Here is a 21,953-nt window from a genome sequence, read left to right as displayed (position 1 = left end):
AGTATAGGCTATAGGCTAGGCCTATATCATGGAAGCTACCAACTCTAGAATACACAACAACACTATACTCCTTTATGTAGGTTTGACTCCACCTACTGACTCTGGATCTGATAATATGTCATTCCTCGAGCTAATGTCAGAATTAGAGGTAGGGTAATCTGATCCTAGATCTGTGGTTATGCGGCAACGTCTCGCTCAAAGCAACCGAACCAGAGAGTTTCTAAACCCAGAGGTGCAACATTGCGAGACTTCCGGGAAGGCTTGCTAAACAGACCAAGCAGACCAGGCCTGGCCTTTGGGTTTGAGAAGTCAATGGGCCGTGCTCGATAGGATCAAAACTGTAATGTATCGTGGCTAAATGGACTGATCTAAAAAATAATAAAGAGTAGTTATTTATGATGGAAGGTGATTTGTAGATCAGTCAGTCGGCGGTCGCCTGCACAGTCTGCTGCGACTTCGAACAAGTCCAATGAGAGTAAAACATCCTTCCTTAGTTGTTCATTTTCTCTAAAGGCACACCTAAATTGGAGCCAATGACTTAAGTTGTTGAACAATTTCTAACTCCAACCTCGTGAAAGTGACAAACTGTCACATTTTCGTCAAAAACGAATTTCTATGGAAGCAGTGCGTGCGCAGTTCGGCGCAATACCAATGTTTACGTGATTCTGCGCATGAGTTATGCTAGCCAACGTCGCCATGGATCTTGCCTAATGCAACCGTCGTGATCGGGAGAAGCAGTTTCTGCCTAGCTGGAATATCTTTGACCAAACTATGCTCAAACTTCTTCCGTTACAATGTTTTTTTAGTCTGAAAGAATATCCGGAGTAGCCTGCCCTGGTTTAGAACCTGCGCAAGGTAAATACAAAAACAGTTTAACGGTTTTTATTCTCATTTGCGTGCGAACAATCACCAATAGAGGTAAGTCTCGCCTTAAATATGCATACAGTCTCGTTTTTCTCTCATTAAAAGCTATTTATCCCGGAATGACTCTTCCACACAGATGAACCATGGCGGGCAAAGCGGCGGTGACTCTCCGTTTGGGCCGAACGTAGTAAAAGAATCGGGAACCTATGGAAATTGTGTCCTCTGTGGGTTAACTTTAAACCATGAGCGATATCCCCAACTTCTTCCCTGTTTGCACTCTATTTGTCAAGCATGCCTGCCCCCAGACAATCCAGGGTTGCAGAAAGGTATGAAGCACTTTTGTTGAACACATGGGTTTGGTGAATTTACTGTATCGAGCCCTTGGAATAAGGACTGTTCTATCTGACATTTTGGTCAAAAATGAGTTATTCACATAGCTAGTTAGTTGTTCTTGACTTTAGTTGGTGTCCTTCACAGCTCTTTAGATGGTCTTCACATGCGAGACCTCAGGTTATTGGAAAAAGTACATTTACGACGGAAAAAAATAGGAAGTTTTATTTGCACAAACAGCTTTGCTTTGAACTTGGTTTTATAAGGTTATATTTGCAATTCAATTATACAATGCCGGGTTTCCAATAAAATATATTGTAAAGTGATGTCATGAAAGGGGAAGACATCACAAAACAGTTATGAGATCTGGGACTCTCCATATCTTAAAACTATACATTTTAATAAAACCAATAGTTCCATGTCCTTGATTATTCATATCATGGGTTCTGACGCACTTTTCCAATTATTTCGATTTGTTTCACCACTTTTGTAGAATAATGCCTGGCCACAACTTCTGCTCTTTATGGCAAAAATAAGTAAATACAGGTACCTTGGAGCATGTTTTTTTTTTAAATCTTGTTCTATATTGATATTGAAAGAGTATTTCACTGAAAATACAAACTTACCAGATTGCATGGATAACAAGAACAATATACCAGTTAACTCATCCAGAGCTAAGCTTTAGCCAGGTTGCTAGTAGTTATCCATGGTGTATTTGTCATTTTAGTGAACTATTGCTTTAACAAATATATGGTGAACATGAATGAATATATTTATGTGGTTTGAAGGATGGAGGGGATACTCTTTATTTAACGATTACATGGCTTTACTTTTCTTTTGAAATTAAATGAATCTTATAATTCAGTGCCAGATAGAACCGTTTTACTCAACCCAGATCCACATATGAGAATGCTCAATATCTCATAACTAGACTTTTGGCAGATAGAACCTTATAATTCCAAGGTCACCGTATCATTATCTAGGGGAGAGGCCAAAGACTATTCAGAGAAACCCACAAGACAATCACACAGTGTTTTAGACAGGAAACACTGAGAAGGGAAACATTACAACAATAGTCTATTTCTCTCTCTCTCTCTCCAGATCTCTCTATCTCTCCAGCATGTCCGTCCTGTGACCTGCCATTTAATATTCTGGAAGTCAAAGATAATCTCTTAATTAAGAATTCTTCCAACGAACTCTGGACTGGTAATGTCCAGGTGAGACACTTTGTGGGTTAATATGAATAACGTAATAATATTAACTCAGTCAATGATAGTCCTGTTCCCATAGCCTGTGAGTGAATGCCTTTACAAATTCAGTGCATTCCATCATCACGTCTGTGACTGCAGTGTACCTGTTGTGAGGGGTTCGTGGCAAGTGGCTGGTGTGTGGAGTGTGGAGAGGCGCTGTGTTCGGAGTGTGTATCTGCACACAGGAGAGTGAAGGTGACGAAGGACCACACTATCCGGCTCCAACCCCCAACAGGTCTGCCCTAGAAAATCATCATCCGGAATTATATACCCTCAATACCATGCTATTGAGCACTATGGCTGTTCTTTTCAGAGACTTCTACTCATGTAGAATTTGATGAAATTATCCACAGACATATCTTATCTGCTCAAAGAATTTTACAACCATCATACCATCTTATGCAAACACTTTGTAATATTCAAGTTATATTTTATTATCTGGTCACTACACGCACACACACACACACACACACACACACACACACACACACACACACACACACAAAAGACCTGGGCCTCCCAAACATTGACTTAGAGGTCAGACTGAGCCAGACACAGCCATCAAACACTTGTTGATAATACCAGGACACTAAAATAGCATGTTCATATACTAGAATGTATCATCATTGTATTCCCCTGCAGGAGTCTCCGCCCCCACAGTGTTTTGTTCCACACACAAACATGAGCCAATCAAGCTCTTCTGTTTGACCTGCGATCAGCTGACCTGTCGAGACTGCCAACTAATGGATCACAGGAACCACAGGTAAGTTTCCTGGCATATTGTAAATACAGTCACAGTATCATGGAATGTGAGGTTGGCCCTAGTTCAAATACTGTAGAAGAAGCATCCTTACCTACCTTGAAGTAATCACTAAAACACAATTCGATAGGTAAAAAATAAGTCACGTGATTACTTCAAGGAAGAGAGGAGGACAAGATGGATTCTTTAAGCATTTCAACAGGGCCGAAGTCCCTTCTCCTGAGTCTCCTCTTCCATTCCCATGCAGTTTCCAGTTCCTCCATGAGGCGATGGTCAGCCAGAAAGAGCAGCTTCAGTCCCTGGTGCAGAGAGTGAGACAGCAGAGAGTTGCAGTGAAGCAGAGCCTCCTGGACATGGATGGCAGGTAATAACTAGTCAATTACACTGGAATGAAATTACAATATTGGTAGCCATGCTGGTTAAGTGTGCCTTGAATTCAAGTATGCCTTGAATTATTTTCTTATTTGAGCTGTTCTTGACATCATTTGGACTTGATCGCCCTATTTGGTAAAATACCTTCTGTATACCACGCCTACCTTGTCACAACACAATCTATTGGCTCAAACGCACTAATAAGGAAAGAAATTCCACAAATGAACTTTTTTAACAAGGCACACCTTTTAATTGAAATGCATTCCAGGTGACTACCTCTTGAAGCTGGTTCAGAGAATGCTAAGAGTGCGCAAAGCTGTTGTCGTGTCTTTACTATGATTAAATTATATGACATGCTATTTTATCAAATCGATTACCTAACGTTTAATTGATTACGTGATTGAATTAAACCATGCAACAATTAAAAGATTAATAACCTGGGGCACCACGGAAGCATTAATTTATATAGAGCGATTATCTCCCAAATACACTCTCTTAAAGATTTGAAGATATTTTATATCAATAGCAGTCAATTATTAATCATTATTAATTGTTACCTTCTATCAGTCTCATCTGAACATTGTAAAATTCTTGGTTATCTGCACGAACCCTAGCTTAAATTATGAATAAGCGATATACAAATTGGCTTCATTATTTATTTACTAACTAATCAAGTCACAGAAATACATGAAAACAAACAGTAGATATTATACATTGGGTTGCTAACAATGATAGAAAGAAAAAGCCCCTAGAGGGCAAAGCCGATATGACGGCTTGGTAGACAAAAGAAAGGGTTGTGCAGTTGAAGAGCAGGGAACTCATAGAGGATTACTACACTCATAGAAATTGCTAATACTTTACATTAACGACCGCTCATTCCAAAATAAATTGCAATTCATATTTACGCCCGTATGTCGTTGTTGTCTTCTCTGTTGGAATCCTCGATCGTCCTGTAGGGTTCATCAGAGTCTCTGGTTAACTTTCATTGAAGTCACAGTCTTTCGTGGTTGTAGGTGGTTAGAATGGATACTTCAGAGTACCATCCAGAAATGTTCTTATAGAATAGCTGCTTCGGCGGGTGTCTGTATTCTCGTCCTAGGTTTACGTAATTTCTAGCTGCAGACTAGTAATTCGAGTCTAAGATTTGCTCTTATTCTGTAGGGATCGATAGTCTCAGAGTTTAACCATTTCCAGCCGTGTAGCCAATGCTCCACGTGGTATAGTCTTGTCCTTTGGTAGAGTTGTAGTTTAAACCACTTCACACACCAGCGTCACCCGGCATGTTTTGGTCTTAGAAATTCAACCATTTGCAACCTTGGCTTACACCGGGGTTTGAATTTCATCAGGAGTGGGTTTTATGCATTTCAGTATAAAAGGGCGGTCCATGACCCTGACGTAATGTCTATGCTCACGTGGGCGTGGCCACTGACTCGTTAATCTCTATATGAAAATCAATACGCTCATTTAGAAGGTTAACATTACATTTAATCTTTTCACAAATAGTTTCATGTTTAATCACATACGTTTCACAATATTTAGATGTAAACCTGACAGCTGGGAAATGTACACTTTAAGAGATACAGTTGCTGTCCTTCACAAGATCACCAAATAAAACACGCTCGTCATAACTGTCCCTTAAGTGTCCACGGACCCTTCCCACATTCTCAAAAGTAGAGATATTGTTTAATTCTCCCATTTTGGGGATTTAGGAGTTTGGCCAAGTGAAGTCCTTTGTTCTCTCTCTGTGCTCTCTCCCTCTCTTTCTACATGACCTGGGGGAGAGAGTCTCTGCCAGGAATTTATGACCTGAGATAACAAAACCTGGGTTCAGGCGAGAGAGAGAGGGTGGGGTGGGGGCACGATCTACACCCAGAAAGGGCCACGTCATGACACTGTCCTCAAGGCAAAGGGTGGCTACTTTGAAGAATCTGAAATATATTTTGATTTGTTTAACAATTTTTTGGTTACTACATGATTCCATGATGTCTTCACTATTATTCTACAATGTATAAAATAGTACAAATAAAGAAACCTTTGAATGAGTATCTGTGTCCAAACTTTTGACTGGTACTGTATATATATCAAAGGGACGCAAAAGCCATTAATTTCATGGAAAGACCCACATGTTCTCTCCCACTCGCAGATTGCTAGACATAACACAACTCAAGTCAAAGCTGAGGGAGAGCCTGAAGAGAATGCTTCTTGCCACTGTTCAACTCTTGAAATCGAGAGCCATGTCGCTCTACAGCAACATAGAGGTATTTCAGCTATACAAGACTAACACAATGCATGAAAGCTAAAGAAGGTGTGTGTGTGTGTGCGCATGCGTGCGTGCGTGTATTCGTGCGTGTATGTGATTTTACTCTTGAGTTGATAAAATGCTTGCTTGTGTCCACCCAGACAATGTGTAATGCCGAGGTGGCAGGGATCGAGACGAGACGGAGTGCACTAAACAGACTGGGGCAGAGGCAGGAGTATGTTGCTGACTTTGCTGAGAAAGCCCTGAATGTGGAGGACAACTTTGCCCTGCTCTCCTGCAAAGGGAAGGTAGGAATCCACTTGTTCTGCGTGTACAAAGCTGCTCACACATTTCTTTGTTTTTCTTTTGGCTTATATGAGAGTGCCTTATCCCCCATCTCACCCCAAAGACACTTCATTCTGAATTGAGTTGCGAATTTCTCTTTAATTGAAATTCTTGAATTTGTATTGAACTTGGATTGGCCACACCACACAGGAAGCAGAATTTGAATTGAATTTGAATGAAAGGAAGTAGAATTCAAATGGCTTATTTTTTCAACAAATCACCATAGAAATGTTTATTTTGAGATAATGTATGGTTACCAATACCATGTAGCATAAGGTTGAACATTTTCATTTTTAAAACTCATTCTCCTAAAACCATTTAAAAGTATTACTGTGGTCTGGAAATATTCTAAGATCATGTTGTGGGTTTTCTATAATAATTCATCATTCCCTTAATGTTTTTAAATATCAGAATACATTTCCCAGAATGCATTAGGTCAAACACTGTAGTATGGAAGGGAATAATCTACATGACAAAGAAAATGACATATTTGAGTTATAATCAAACTAATATTTGAAATGGTATGTGTGTATTCTTTGCATACATAAGAGTCATATACTTTTTGATAAAATATTTGTCAAATGAATGATACTTTCATGTTTTATGTCTTAGTTCAATTGGTTTGAATTAAATGTTACTTCCTTCAATTCAAATTCAAATGTTGCTTTCTGTGGGATGTGGCAAATTCAATTGTATTGTTCGAAATTGAATAAAATTCAGAAATTCCAAATTGCCCCCAATTCTGCGTCACAAACATTACCACATCAACACACATGCACAACAACCCTATGGACACATGCTCTTCTCACTCCACAGATTGGATCCCAGTTACAGCATCTCTTGACTCAGAGTACTGAGCCCCCGGGGACCATGCTTAAGTTGCAGCTGGTGATTACTGATGACTTCAAGAAACAAATAGCTTCCTTTGGTAAGTCAAGATACTCAATCTCATATTCATGTAGGCTTTGCTGGCTTGGATCTTAACAAAATCCTTAGATTAAATCAGGAAAAAATTGTTTTAGCATTGATTACCACATAACGATGTGGTAGTCCAGTATTGCCCATTTTAGTGTTGTTAAAATAACATGCCAAAATCGACCCAAGGATTTTTTTCATTGGGAATGGGACCCCAGGACGCAAGCTTGAGACTGTTTGGTCTTGACCATCGCATTTATATCATCGCTCCTACAATAGTATTATTTTTCTTCCTTTTTTCCAGGTAAACTTTTGGGTGATATTGTTCCCTTTGCCCAATCACATGTTAGTCAAGACAACAACCCCCTGGAAAACCAAGAAAGACCCAATGCTCCCTCTGGCCAGACTTCTTCCAGTGCTCCTAACATGCCCATCCATTCTGTTCCCCCTCCACATAACCATGTCTTCCAGCCCCCACGCCCCTCTTACACTGCCCCATCCAACCCCCTCAGTCAGCCCTCAACTTCCCAGCCCTCCACCTCCCGTGAGCCTCCTCCTTATCGCTCCCTGCCTGTCCACACCCCTTCAAACCTTCCATTGAGCCATCCTGTGACACCCCAGCCCTGCCCATCTACACTAGCACCATCTCACCCCTCCCTGAATATACATAATCCACCATTCTGTCTTCCATCAAACCCTGCCCAGCCATCACTTGTCCCTGCACTTCATGTTCAATCAGCGTTGGTCCCCACAAACCATGTCCAGCTATCCCCTGTTCAGCCTCCAACCTCCCCATCTCTCCAACCACTGTTCGAAGCCACACCTAGACTTTATGGTATGTTCAAGGCAACTCCTCCACCTGGACCTGGACGATCTCGGAGAGGTAAGGATGGAAAGTCCTGGACGTTCCACTCATACTCACCTGTAGAGATCTGCCTCCCACCTTCTGGCTCCTCCTCTCCTGCAGCCGTAGCTCAGCATCAGAATAGGAACTTTCCAGAATCGCAGCTACTGTGGATCCTCCATCAGCCTCCCTCTGTAAACCCCATCCCTGTCCTCCCGGTTAAAGCCCTAGCAGACTCACCCTGTGATAGAAGCCTACCTCCTACTGGTCTGGCAGACCCTAACCCAAACTCTCAGGCCAGGGAGAATGAGCCTACCTCTACTGTCACTGAATTGGAGACTGACACAGAGGCAGACAGTGCTATGGAGTTGGAGGTCCTGTCAGCCTGGGGTGATGGAAAGGCAGCTGCCTGCTCGGACAGTACTTCTTTAGATCTGCCGTTCACAGGGACTTTGTCTACTGAGAGGACCTCTAATCATCTCTCTCACAGTGTCTTAACCCACACCCACCACCCCAAAGAAGAAACTGCCATGGACCCTAACAGTAAACCCTATTCTGTGGGTAGGACCCATACTGCCCCCCACAACAATAAAAAGATAGCTTATGACCAACAACATGAGGACGCTAAGGCTATCGGGTCACTTCATCGGCATGTGAATAACTGGAGAACTGAGCTGCCAACACGCATTAGAGTGCTACTGGAGGGCCCCTCTCCAAGCCCCACCAGGACAGGTTCGGTGGAGGGCCCCTCTCTAAACCCCACCAGGACAGGTTCGGTGGAGGGCCCCTCTCCAAACCCCACCACGACAGGTTCGGTGGTGGCCACTGAAATGCCAACCAGGCAACCCAATACCACCGAGCCACCGAGCTTGACCAATGGCAACAATGTTAACAACTCAAGGTACTGGCAACCCAGGGTCTTGATGTTTCGGCTACCCATCTCCACCCCCACTCCTGGATGCGCTCTTCCTCAGTTCCTGCTTGTCCAAGGGGCCAGCAAAGATGAGATTATTCTGCAAGAGATTGCAGAAGACCAACAGGTAAGCATGTTGCTACACTACATGTTTTGTTCTTGATTTAAAGTCTGGGTTAAGGTTAGTGATAAAGCACTTCACATTGTCCTTTTTAGCTTAGTAAGATAGTGATGATGATCTATCCCCTCCGCTGTTGTTGCAGTCCCATGGCAATGACATCACACCACCAGAGTCAGACAGCCTCCTCTGGACCAAGGCCCTGTCTTCCCCAGAGAGTCCCCCACTGCTCCAGTATGTGACCTGTGCGGCCTGCCACACTGTTGGCGGTTCGCTATTCTGTGTGGAGTGTGGCAGGGGCTACCACCAAGATTGTCATATCCCACCCATTGGTCCTTCCTTCTGGTAATCTCCCTAAAGATTTACAGTAGTAGTTTCTGTGTAAAGTTCCAGTTTGGTGGAGTTGATATGGAGGGAATACTCTAGTCTGAGTTCCTTGTGTTAAAGCTGTGTGCTGTCTGTTTCCCTCTCTGGTAGGGAGGAATGGAAGTGTTCACTTTGTCAGGACCTGGCCGACACCACAGACCCCTACAGTGATGACAGGCACAGGACTATGTGCCTCAGCCTAGCAGACCAGAGGGTAAGATTCACCCCGTTGTGGATTTGAATTTGGATCCTCCTGCTGAGTTGGATAGCATTTTTAAATTGAACTTTTGGACCTGTAACTTCTTAGATTCAATGCTGGCATTAACCAGATCTTGTTACTTTCTTTGCTAACAGAAATGTGAGCATCTCCTACTCTTTCTAAGGTGTGAGAATGACAGAAACATCCTTTGCAGCATGGCTGAGGTGTGTATGAAAATATATATTAAAACCATGTTATTTTTTTATGATTACTCTGTCCTGACCAAAATGGCATATTGTAACTCAATGGCATTAGTGATATTTGTAAATAATCTTATCTGTTGCTATTATTTAGCACATTTCTAATAAGAGCTCTCATACTTTTGTCTCTTCAGCCCCCCTCAGATTCAATATGTCTTGACTCCATACATGGAAGGCTGCTACAACATCGATCACCCCCTTACCGTACCCCCTCCGAATTTGTCTCTGACGTCTGGGTCCTATTCGACACCATGTTGATGAACTCAAAGGTTGTCACATCTTTTAAAATGTAATTTATATAGTAAAAATGTCATTACTGAAAGCATTTTCTAAACTTACCAAATTACCTGAGAATTTACAGACAAAAATACCAGACAAATTACATTGAATGTGCATTTTTTATAATCTCAAAGGACCAGGAGTTGGTTGTCAAGCTACGGGGCAGCTTTCAGAGGAAGTTAGGTGAAGTGTTTGGGACAGGTCTCCATCCCTCCCTCCTCAGCCACCCTAACAGCAGCTGGACTGAAACGGGGGAACATGAGGAACCAACAGCTGCAGAGTCTCTGAAGAGGATGCAGGAGTTGCTGAATATGACCAAAGTACCAAAAGCTAAGAAACATCACTCCCAGGTCAGAGTTGAAACAGATGAAAATGAAACTAATTTGAAAAAAATGAAAAAAGATGCAGACTGAATAATGGCCATTGAAGTGGAGTCTCAGAAATGCTGTTAGTCAATTATATACAACTGACATTGTACTTTGTTTCATTAAATTAAATACAAAAGGGATTGTGTGTGTGACTTTGTTTTTGCACATCTGTAACAACTATGCAATACTGTAGCCTTTTGTACTGTACACTAGTATATCAAATATTACATGTATGCCTGTGTTTCAAACGTACTAAATAAAGTTGGCCTAGATGAAAGGTGCACAGCATGAGCATAAGGCAGCCAAAGATTCAACCAGTGTTCTTGGCGATGCTGATACAACGCCACCAGATGGCGCCTGAGTAAAAGCACACTGATCAGGGGTGAACAACTTCTGACTGTCCTCGAGGGGTGCATTCCTGGTTGTTTTTGATTTTCCCCTAACTGATCAATTAGTACACACTCTGAGGAATCAGTGATATTAACTGTCAATGGTGTGTGCAATGCACACATTTGCCCTCCCAGAGTTAAAGCAGTTTAAATGATCAAAATGTTTATAAAATGATTTGGTTAGTGATTCACATTTCTCTGATATGTTCATATTTTCAGTAGTTTGTGTAGAGGGGATTTACCAATTGATCAAAGTAATGAAAAATGTTGAAGATTTTAACCAACCTGAAACAGTTAATTAAATTATCACAAAACTAGCAATCATGATCGCATAACTATGAGCTCTATTATCAACTCACACATAGGCAATACAGTCAGCCTTATCAAATGAATCAGAGTTGTGACCCAGCACACTTAACTACATTTTAGTCTTTTAGCAGACGCTCTTATTCAGTGGAACTTACAGTAATGAATGCATACATTTCATTTCATGCATTTTTTTGTACTGGCCCCCCCATGGGAATCGAACCCACAACCCTGGTGTTGCAAACACCATGCTCTACCAACTGAGCCACAGGGAAGACTGTAACTAAACAGGCTATCTTCTCATTGGTTTATAAATGGCTCCAACTATCCTCCAGCTCTTGCAAACTATATATTTCTAGTCACTGCACAGTACCCTATATAAAAATAGGGTAATGAAAAGAGCATTTTGAAGCATAATCCAGTCCAAATGGTTGTCCAGGTCAAACCCAGCTCACACCACTGCAGCAAGACAGTTGAAACTCAGCAAAAAGTGGAAGCTAATATCTTATTACTTGGGGCTGAAAATGTAGGGAAATCAGGTAAGAATGTGAACTTGTCTTTGTGTTTAATATGCACCTTGCAATGTTCCCAGAGAGGTGTTTTCAACAGTTAACGAGTTATGTGCTCTGCCATCCTTCACTCAAAAGGCATTCAAGTATCTGCCATCTGACAATACTGTTGATCTGACGTAAGGTCTAAGAATTGCATATTGTTAGGGAATTTATTTTCAGTGACGATGTACACTCAAAGTTTGTACAAGCCATTAAAATGCATGTTGATTAAACTGTACACAACTTTTTGTCTTTTCCAGCGCTCACCGTCCGATTTATTACCAGAAGATTTATAGGCGAGTACGGTGAAATAGGTAAGCTTGCCCAATGAGTGCATACATATTGTGCGTAATGCCGACCATTTAATACATTATGATGTTTTTGATTTAATTAATATGTTTCTCCGTCAGAATCAATTTACAGTCATATTGACACAATTGACGGGAGGGAAATATCCTTCAACATATGGGACTCGCTCTACCCACAGGTAAACACTCTTGGACTACCCAAATGTCGCCATTCATCATTACGCATTTGCCAATTTGTCATCAAACCATAGTGACAACTCATTGTAATATTCATATGTGTAAATATACTGAATTATAATTGGATGCATTTTACCGCCGTATCATGCTGTGCTATGATTGGTTAAGACCACCCAGATGGTTAGGTCATGGTCAGTTGATCATGGTTGGAGATAAGTGAACATGCCAGTTGTAGCTAGCTAATAAAGAGCTAAGTTAAGAAATATCCTGTAGTGCTGCATTTTATTATTTTGTACAAAGCGTGCAAAACAAGACATGGTGTCAGAGTAAAAGGTCTTAAAAGATGGATTTTTCTGGAGTTCCTTCACCTCGAATGGACTGGGAGTCTACAAACTTACTTGATGCATGGTATAAGTACAAACAGCATGTGGATCTAATGTTCAAGGGTCCTCTGAAGGAAAGAGAAGAGGAAAAGTGCAGCTACCTGCTCCTCTGGATCGGTGAAAAAGGAGAGATATTTACAACACATGGACACTTACCGAGGCTGAATCAAAGGTACTGAAAACATACTACGATCGTTTTGAAGCATATGTTGTGCCGAAGACCAATACGATTTTTGCTAGGTACAAATTCCATGAGAAAGTACAGGGAGCTAGAGAGTCTTTTGAACAGTTTGTGACTGAGCTGCGTCTGCTTGTGAAAGACTGTGATTATGCAAACAAGGATGAGATGGTTAGGGACCGTATTGTATTTGGAATACACTCACCGCGTGTGAGAGAGACATTTTGAATGTTGGGTCTGAGCTAACGCTGGACAAAGCTATCGACATAGCCAGATCTCACGAGCTAGCACAGGCTCTGTTTAGAACGGAGAGAGACATAACTCCAAAACAGGGCGACACAGACTCAAAACGCCCCAAAACATGTGGATACAAAGTGCATGGCGAGCAAGGAAATTGCCCAGGTAAAGGCAAACAGCGTACTAAATGTGGTAAATGGAATCACTTTGCAGAAGTGTGCAGAGCTTACCATGGAAAAACAGTAAACGCAGTGAGTGAAGATGAAATGTCAATCAAAGAGTCAAACGCTGATGAACTGTTTATTGATTCAGTGACACAGAAAAGTCAAATATCAGAGACAGAGCAAGCCTTTGCTGACATTGAGATAGGAACACAAGGCACAGAGCTAAAGTTCAAACTAGACACTGGTGCACAAGTAAACATTCCTCTGAATAAGTACCACAGCTTGACATCTGAGTGCGAGCTACAGCCCACCATGCCCAGACTGACTGGTTATGGTGGTGAACAGCTCCCAGTAAAAGGCACATGCACTTTCAAATGCAAATACAAGGAAAGTGACATGATTTTGGACTTTTACGTTGTTGACACTAGAGCACCTGGTCTTAAAGCATGTTTAGACATGAACCTCATCAAGCTAGTTTTATCAGTAACAGCACCAGTAGAGACAGAAAATGTACTGGAGGAGTTTGCTGATGTCTTTACAGGAATAGGATTATTCCCAGGAGAATGTACCATTGACCTTGACCCAGACGCAACCCCTGTGGTCTACCCACCGAGAAAGGTCCCCCTTGCTCTCCATGCCCGTCTGAAGAAAGAGTTGGAGAGCATGGAGTAATCTGACATAGTCACCAAGGTTACAGAACCGACTGACTGGGTAAACGTGTTAGTGGTGGTGGAGAAACCACGCACAGGCAAGCTCCGAATATGTCTCGACCCAAGAGACTTGAACAAGGCTATCAAACGCCCCCATTACCCTTTACCGACGCTAGATGGCATCACGCACAAGCTAGCGGGAGCACACTACTTCAGTGTCATGGATGCTAGATCAGGCTACTGGGCTATCAAGCTCACAGAATAGTCATCTAAGCTCACAACATTCAACACACCGTTTTGATGCTACAGGTTCCGTCGCCTGCCTTTTGGGATTATCTCAGCCCAAGACGAGTTTTAGTGAAAGATCGACGAAGTGTACGAAGGCCTCGACGGAGTTGTGGCAATTGTGGACGACATCCTTGTTTATGGTCGAACCAAAGAGGAGCATGACCGAAACCTCAGCGCGATGCTGCAAAGGTCCCGCGAGAGAGGAGTCCGGCTTAACCCCAAGAAGAGCACAGTCGGCGCTACAGAGGTCAGCTACTTCGGACATCTTCTCACAGCGAATGGAATCAAGCCAGATCCACAGAAGATCTCAGCCATAAAAGAAATGGAGCCACCAAAGAACCGTGCAGAGCTGGAAACAGTGCTTGGCATGGTCAACTACTTAGCCAAGTTCGCACCCAGCCTCTCCAATGCTAATGCACCCCTGCGTCAACTGCTAAAGCAGTCCAGTGAGTTTCTCTGGGACAAGCAACACGACATTGCTTTCCAGAGTGTGAAAGACTTGATCACGAGAGAACCAGGACCAATCCTTGCCTACTACGACCCCAACAAAGAGCTCAGACTCCAAGTGGACGCGTCGAAGTATGGACTAGGTGCTGTGCTACTGCAAGAAGGAAAGCCCATCGGCTACGCTTCCAAATCTCTCACGGACTGTGAAATCAACTACGCTCAAATCGAAAAGGAGCTCTACGCCATTCTGTTCGGATGTAAACGTTTCCATCAGTACGTATATGGATGACAAGTCATTGTGGAATCCGACCACAAGCCCCTTGAGTCAATCATGAGGAAACCACTAGCCGCAGCCCCGCCAAGGCTACAGAGAATGATCCTTCAACTACAAAAATACGACTTCACAATCACTCACCGTCCCTGTCGCAGACACACTCTCCAGGAAGTTTCTTACCTACAAGGACAGCAGCCTCAGTGAAGGCATGGACATGCAAGTACACACTGTGTACAGCAACTTACCAGTTGGTTACACAAAACTGAAGGAGATCCAAGCAGAAACAGAAAAGGACTCACAACTCACACAGCTGAGGAAAGTCATACAGGATGGATGGCCTGAGGAGAGGAGAAAATGCCCTCAGAGCGTCTCACAATTCTGGAACCATCGTGATGAACTATCACAAATCAACGGAATCATTTTCAAAGCAGAGAAAATCATTATTCCTACCAGTCTCAGAGAAGAGATTTTGACAAAGATCCATGCTGGACACATGGGCATGGAAAAGTGCAAACAGAGAGCACGGGACATTTTGTTTTGGCCCGGAATGTGCAGACAAATAGAGGACATTGTTGGTAAATGCGCCATCTGTCTTGAACGACGCCCCTCAAACACCAAAGAGCCAATGTTACCTCACTGTATCCCAGACCGACCCTGGCAGGTCGTGGCAACCATCTGTTCACCTGGAACAACGAGGACTACATCGTAACAGTGGACTACTACAGCAGATACTTTGAACTCGACAAGCTTCACAGCACCACATCTGCAGCTGTGATACACAAGCTGAAAGCAGCCTTTGCCAGGCATGGCATTGTAGAGACTTTAATATCTGACAATGGGCCCTGTTACAAATCAAATGAGTTTGAATCCTTCACAAAAGCATGGGAGTTTACACATGTCACCACATGCCCACATAATGGCAGGGTATTCCTAGCAAACAGAATGGGCCGGTTTGCAGATAAACTGAAGGGGTTTTAACGTTTTAAGCAATCTTGGGTCAAATTAGTCAAATAGTACGTTAAAATATGGGGTTTCATAGATTGGAATTAAAATATTTTATCCAAGGGTAGTGTATGTTCAATTAAAGTACACAAAACCATTGAGGAAGTTTATAACTAATGATTGGGGGGAATACAATGAAATTATAAGTATTATTACGTTTTGTTTATAGTCAACTTTTGGGCTTTTGAATCGGTGTAGTATGAGGAAATGCTGACCAAGTGGTTATTTTATGGAAAAAGGAGCGCTTTGGGAAAAATTACTAGGGACAGGATATCTTAAAGGGGTATACACACATGGCATTTTTGAAGTTTTGTTTTCTGAGTTTTAATTAAGCACGTGAAATTCTTTTGATAGGGAATGTTCTGGGAATCGGGGATACAAAATGTGGATAAAGTTCTTAGCCTTCATTTGTCTAATGTAGTAAGAAACACGGTTCTGAAAAGGGGGTATGACTTTTGACCCCTCTGGTGACTTTTCCTTTTGTGGTCTGATCAGCCGCAATGAAAAGCCATTTGGATGGTGAATTTAAGGTCATTTGTGATACTGACTTTAAGGAAATTTGGAGAACTGATAAATATGATGGAGTTAAAGTTCTTAGACACAATTGATAATTTGAACCAATGAGAAGACAAAATGACGATAGGGTAAAATAATTTTTCTTTGTGGAGTAGTTCAGATTAGTCATTTTGATCTGATTATGTTATGTGAATATCGTTTGATAATTAGGGGTACTTTTTACATTATCTAGACAAGTTTATTTTCCCTTAGGAAGTCAGCTGTGGTTGTATTCAGTGGAAGATATTTAACACAACAAGACTGTGGAATTAATGTAATAGTAATATTATATTTTGTTGTTGAATAAGTTTAATAAGAGTAGACTTTTGTCAACAAGACAGGAATATATGTCATCTGTAGGTGATCCAGGATCATTGAGGGTATCGAGATAAATTTAAGTAGCTATGTAATAAGACAATGAGACATTTAGTACTCCCCTGCACTGCTGAGACCTTGATGGGTTGGAAGTAGAAGGAGGAGAGCATAAGCAAGGAAGAGAAGATAAAAGTGACACAGAAGAATTAGATAACGGTTAGTGAGTGACGACCAGCATAGTTAAATTATAAACAGGTGAGGACAGAAATAACACTGGGAGAGACAGAAAAGACATAAGAATAGAAGATAGCAGGATAATTTAGTTAGGTTCGTTTAGTTAGGATATTAATTAATGGAGAGACTATCGGCTCCATAAGCATGTATTTTAGTTTTGATTTTAAGGTATGTTTGGCAAAATTCGCTAGGAAAAGATATGATAATTTTTTTGAAAGTAGTTGTTAAGTCTTAAAGAAGATAGGACACTTGATAGAGAACTGTTACAGGGTACCTAAGGATGAATGCCCCAGGGAGAATTGGACATGTGGAAAATGAAAGGGGGCAATCCTACAAGAGAAGGGCTGACATAAGGATAATTTACTAACCTTACCAAAGACACTGTCTAGATATGCAGCAAAATTGATACATGGCTTGAGCCGTGTATAAATAGGGGGAGTATGGTAGAGCAGGCGATAGAACAGGTTAGGATAATTACTTAAACAAATTGTTTGTTGTAGAACTTCCATTCCAACATTTGGAAATTGACTTATTTGAACTATTCCGAATTAAGGGGAAGAAGGGGTGTTTAACAATAACAGATAAGTATAGCAAATGGGTAGAAGCGTTCCCAATTTACTTGGTGGACATGATTATGGTAGCTAGAATATTAGGACAAGATACCATCCCTAGAGCTGGGTTAAGGGGATCCATCTCTTTAAATGATGGATGACATTTTAGCTAATCAGGTAGAGCCTATAGAATGCCAGAGTTAGAGAGACCAGAACACGTAGACATAGAAGTTGAAGAAATACTAGCAGAGCACATGAGAAGACTGTTGGTTAACCAAACCCGTATGTCCAAGATTTTGTGTCCAACAGGTGAATTACAGGAGAAGGTGATTCACTCAATCCAATCAGGAGACTGGGTGTGGATCCAGTCCCTGAGGAGAAAAAACTGGAAGCAGTCCCGTTGGGAAGGCCCATACCAGGTGCTGTTAAACCATTGCCTTTGCCATTAGAAAAGCTGAGAGAGTCACTTGGGTCCACGTTATCCACTGCAAGAAGGTATGTACACATATGAGCACTGCTGATCACACACAGAGTTAGGAGAAGAACCGAGTACCAACAAGGTCCGGGGGATACCTCCTTAACGAAGATTTCCTATCCCGACCGTTCATCACTGTGTGTGCTCCTAGAGGTGTGAGTATGGGGTGGTACCTAGCAGAGAGACTAAGGGCAGTAGAGGGTTGGCGGTTTTTGGGAAGAGTAGAGACTCTGAGCTGCATCATAGTTTTGGTAACCTTTCTGATACATTCAGATCCACCACCTTCCTGTACTAATCATAGGATAACGTTGTCATTGAGAAGAAGTAGAAGATAAACTATATAATACACTGATGAGTGACATACAGAATAAGGAATCAAAGAAGATCAAGATGTAGAATTTTAGGTAAACATTAAACAATTTCCTGGGGAAGCAGACAGCTGTACAGGAATTGGGGTTGGCCAGATTGAAGTACTTAGCCAAACCAACTAGGTTCACCTTAACTCCTGATGAGCACCAGTGTGATAGATACAAGAATGGCACCGAGAACTAAGATGATTTTAATGGCTGGAAAGGTAATCGTTAATGTGACTGACTTAGGTTTGAAAGCACAGGAGAAAATGTTTAACCCCATAGCACCTATAACTGATGAAGGGTGGGCTAGTACCAGCAAAGGACGCATACGACAGAAATGACCACAAAGGGTGGTTAGGAACTTGCGCCCTGGGGCTATTGGTCCAACCAGTTTGAATTAGTTATCAGAGACCAGTTATAGGAGGCTAAAGAAGGCACAGGAAGAGTTTTGACCAGGATGGAAATAGCTTTGAATAGATGGATGCTATTGGCATCCTCAGGGAGGTTCCAGATGAATACAAAGTTATGAATCAAATATGTGAAGGCTTCAACACTACATTATTTTGGTAGTTGACAATAAATAAAAATATGGATTGAATTAATGACATCTTTTATAATCAACAGAGATTCATGAATGAAACCGGGGATGCAGTAAAGAGGTTCTCTGACCAATTATCCGCCACCTCCCTCATGACCTGGTAAAATAGACTGACTCTCGATAGGTTACGGGTGTAAGTAGAATGATTAGGTTAATTACTGTACGTACATTTCTGATAACACAGCTCATGTTTGGGAAATGGAAAAATGTTGTAGGAACTGTATTATGGGCTGCTTTCACTTGTATGAGTGTGTTTGGGTTGTGTGGTTGTTGCTTGGTCCCGTGTGCGAGAGGTTTAATCACCAGAACTCTAGAGAGATGGATAACGGAACAGATGGTGAGCTACGGACCGAGTCAAAGTTCAGACCAATGGGACGACAAGTACCTACCGCCGAGCCAGGTGGAGGATTCATTCAAATATGAGGAGCACATGTTAGATGAGACCAACTATTGGGATTCATGAATTAGTTTGAATTTGTGTGAAATTTCTGAATCCAATAAAAATAGATGTGTTATAATGTATGGGAAATATCTAGCAAAACGGATGGATTGTAATGGAAATGATATGATTTTAAGTCCTACTGGGACTGGACAAGCTATCTGCTGAGATGAAGGGTGTAGCAGGGGTAGGCGAGGGAAATTGGATGAATATCTTTTTTGGCAAGTACACATCTATGATGGTTACTGGAATTCTGACCCTAGTACTGGTGTTCCTATTATTGATATGTTGTACTGCCTGTATAATCCCTTGCATAAGAAAGTCTCTTACAGAAGTTGTCAGAGCAACCGGAATGATGCCTTTGATGGAATTGACCCCGGAGAACACTAAATCCAGCTCTGGGCAAGAGATGGATCTGTCAGAGGACGATCCTTGTTTTGCTGTTGAGGAAGTGTTTGAATAAGGCGTATGCACAATAAATTCATATGTATTGAATGTAGTGGCAGGTGGATGAGAAGGTTTTACGTTCTGGGACAAAGTGTCTGTCCCACACATGTTAGGTGTAGCCACTGTCGCAAGAAAGTTTTCTTTTTATACGTGTTGAATAATATGTTATGAATATATCCTGTGTACTATTTGTCTTTCCTGATGTGAGGGTTTGAAGTTCCTGGGTGACTGGTAGTCAACCTAGTACAAGTGAGGTGTAGCCGGAAGGATGTGAGGGTTTTTTACTAATCATCTAATCATTAAAATGGAGATATACAAATTGTGTTGAGTGACACCCTAGGGGGTGTCAAAAGGGGGACTCTTAAATTTCCCTGAAATTTCTTATTGGAGTATGTTCACACCCCAAGGGGTGTGAAAAGGGGGATTGTTAGGGTTGAACTGGCTATTTGTTTGCATAACTTATATAATATTACCGGGGAAGCTATGCTACAATATTAAGTATATGAACTACGGATAAGTCAACTGCTGAAGAAGAACTACAACCGGCGACAGGAAGTGCGTCATGAGGCTGGGACCAGCCTGCACGCCGACGATAGGAGGAGCAAGTTTAAACCACACTCCTCCTCCCTCTGACAGGCCAGCATTGAGCGGGAACTATCACAGTATATAAGAGAGAACAATAGGATGTGTCGCTCTCTTCTCTGTCTGCCCTGCGAGGTGTCACAGAGAGACCGTATATATACGAACCACACATTTACCACACACATGTTTGCATTAATTAAAGTACAGATAAATCAGAAGTTACTATGTGCTGACTATTTTGTTCTGATACCAGAAACGAACTGACGCAACTTTAACAATATGTAAAACATTTTTCTTTTGTTTTAAAAGAAGGGGGATGTAATATTCATATGTGTAAACATACTGAATTATAATTGGATGCATTTTACCACCGTATCATACTGTGCTATGATTGGTTAAGACCACCCAGATGGTTAGGTCATGGTCAGTTGATCATTATTGGAGATAAGTGAACATGCCAGTTGTAGCTAGCTAATAAAGAGCTACATTAAGATATATCCTGTAGTACTGCATTTTATTATTTTGTACAAAGTGTGCGAAACAAGACACTCATACCTCAAGTTTTTGTGTTTTTAGGACAGTCGATAAGTGAGAAACAGCTTTAATGGGCAGACGACGTGATACTTGTATACAGCATATGCGACCGCTCCAGTTTTGAGGTAGTGCGCCAACAAGTGCAGCGCATCCGCCACGCCAGTAGGAAGATGTCTGCAAAAGCGCCTATCATTATTGTTGGAAACAAACGAGATTTGCAGCACCGACGGACAGTCTCAAGTGAGGAGGGCCGACTCCTTGCTCTCTCGGAAGACTGCGTATTTTTCGAGATATCCGCAGATGAAACATACCACGGTGTTTTGCTGGTGTTCCATGGACTGATAGATCTTATCGAAGAGTCAAGAGCTCTGCGGAAAGGTGCTGCGGGTATTACAAGTATAGTGAGAAGCATGTCAGCTGTATTCGGGAAGAAACCTGCAGAGTAATCTACCACAGGATAGGCTACATTATGCGCAATGGGATTTGGATAGTCAGAACATGTAGGTATCTACACCGTTGGTAATTGAGAAAAATTGTCTATGGCAGGTTGTAGTGCAACAGCAGGTGCGTTCTAACAACTTCAACAGGTTTTGAGAGGGAACTTAATTGGGACGGTTTTCAGAAAGGAGAAATTGGTTATCTTGTAGAGTTACACGAAAGATTGAATTGCAGATGGAAGCAGTCATTCAATAATTTCTTCTACTTTTTGAAGTTGAAAAGTAGGTTTACAGTACTGTAGATAAACTGTATGAGAAATCATGTGCACTGCCATCCTTCACTCAATATGTATTCAATGTGAAGCATGAACAGGAATCTGGAGTAGCTGATGTCTGACAATACTGTTGATCTGATGGAAGTCCTACCCATTGCCAATTGTTAGGGAATTTCTTTTCAGTGACAATGTACATTCAGTTTGTAAAATGTTGAAGGCTTGATGTGTGTATAATCTGCAATGCAAAACAGCAAACAATTACATTTCAGTATTATACTTTATCTGAAAACGGACAACTTTAAACTTTGTAATATAACTATGCTACAAGTTCTAGCAGACTTGATGCTTATATGTCCTGTGCACACGTTTGTTTGAGAATTGT

General features: G+C 41.7%; 1 protein-coding gene and 1 pseudogene across 2 annotated transcripts; both read left to right on the top strand.

Annotated features, from left to right (window-relative positions):
- Positions 1 to 671: 671 nt before the first annotated feature.
- Positions 672 to 10,562, top strand: LOC106605442 (transcription intermediary factor 1-alpha). 2 transcript variants are annotated; one of them, XM_014201106.2, is made up of 15 exons: positions 672 to 918; positions 1,001 to 1,190; positions 2,296 to 2,411; positions 2,544 to 2,679; positions 3,087 to 3,207; positions 3,452 to 3,568; positions 5,720 to 5,834; positions 5,977 to 6,123; positions 6,977 to 7,088; positions 7,380 to 8,959; positions 9,096 to 9,295; positions 9,428 to 9,530; positions 9,671 to 9,739; positions 9,910 to 10,044; positions 10,189 to 10,562. In XM_014201106.2, exons 2-15 carry the CDS (start codon positions 1,001 to 1,003, stop codon positions 10,465 to 10,467), a joined length of 3,420 nt encoding a protein of 1,139 aa, XP_014056581.1. In that variant the 5' UTR covers positions 672 to 918; the 3' UTR covers positions 10,468 to 10,562. The 2 variants fall into 2 exon arrangements, with proteins under 2 accessions (XP_014056581.1, XP_014056582.1); XM_014201107.2 differs by having other exon boundaries at positions 694 to 855.
- A 982-nt stretch (positions 10,563 to 11,544) lies between these two features.
- On the top strand, positions 11,545 to 21,910 carry LOC106605444 (ras-related and estrogen-regulated growth inhibitor-like protein; annotated as a pseudogene).
- Positions 21,911 to 21,953: the final 43 nt, after the last annotated feature.

The sequence above is a fragment of the Salmo salar genome, chromosome ssa05, assembly GCF_905237065.1.
Source record: "Salmo salar chromosome ssa05, Ssal_v3.1, whole genome shotgun sequence".
NCBI classification, from domain to species: domain Eukaryota; kingdom Metazoa; phylum Chordata; class Actinopteri; order Salmoniformes; family Salmonidae; genus Salmo; species Salmo salar.
Note: the sequence above shows the minus strand (reverse complement) of the source record. Positions and strands in the feature narration are given on the sequence as shown.

What these genes read in the sequence shown, in the direction of transcription:
- LOC106605442 (XM_014201106.2), top strand. Translation starts at nt 1,001, where the DNA reads ATGAACCATGGCGGGCAAAGCGGCGGTGACTCTCCGTTTGGGCCGAAC. An exon ending in CAATCCAGGGTTGCAGAAAG is followed by an intron (nt 1,191 to 2,295) that starts GTATGAAGCACT and finishes CTCTCTCTCCAG; the next exon opens with ATCTCTCTATCTCTCCAGCA. An exon ending in TGCTCTCCTGCAAAGGGAAG is followed by an intron (nt 6,124 to 6,976) that starts GTAGGAATCCAC and finishes CTCACTCCACAG; the next exon opens with ATTGGATCCCAGTTACAGCA.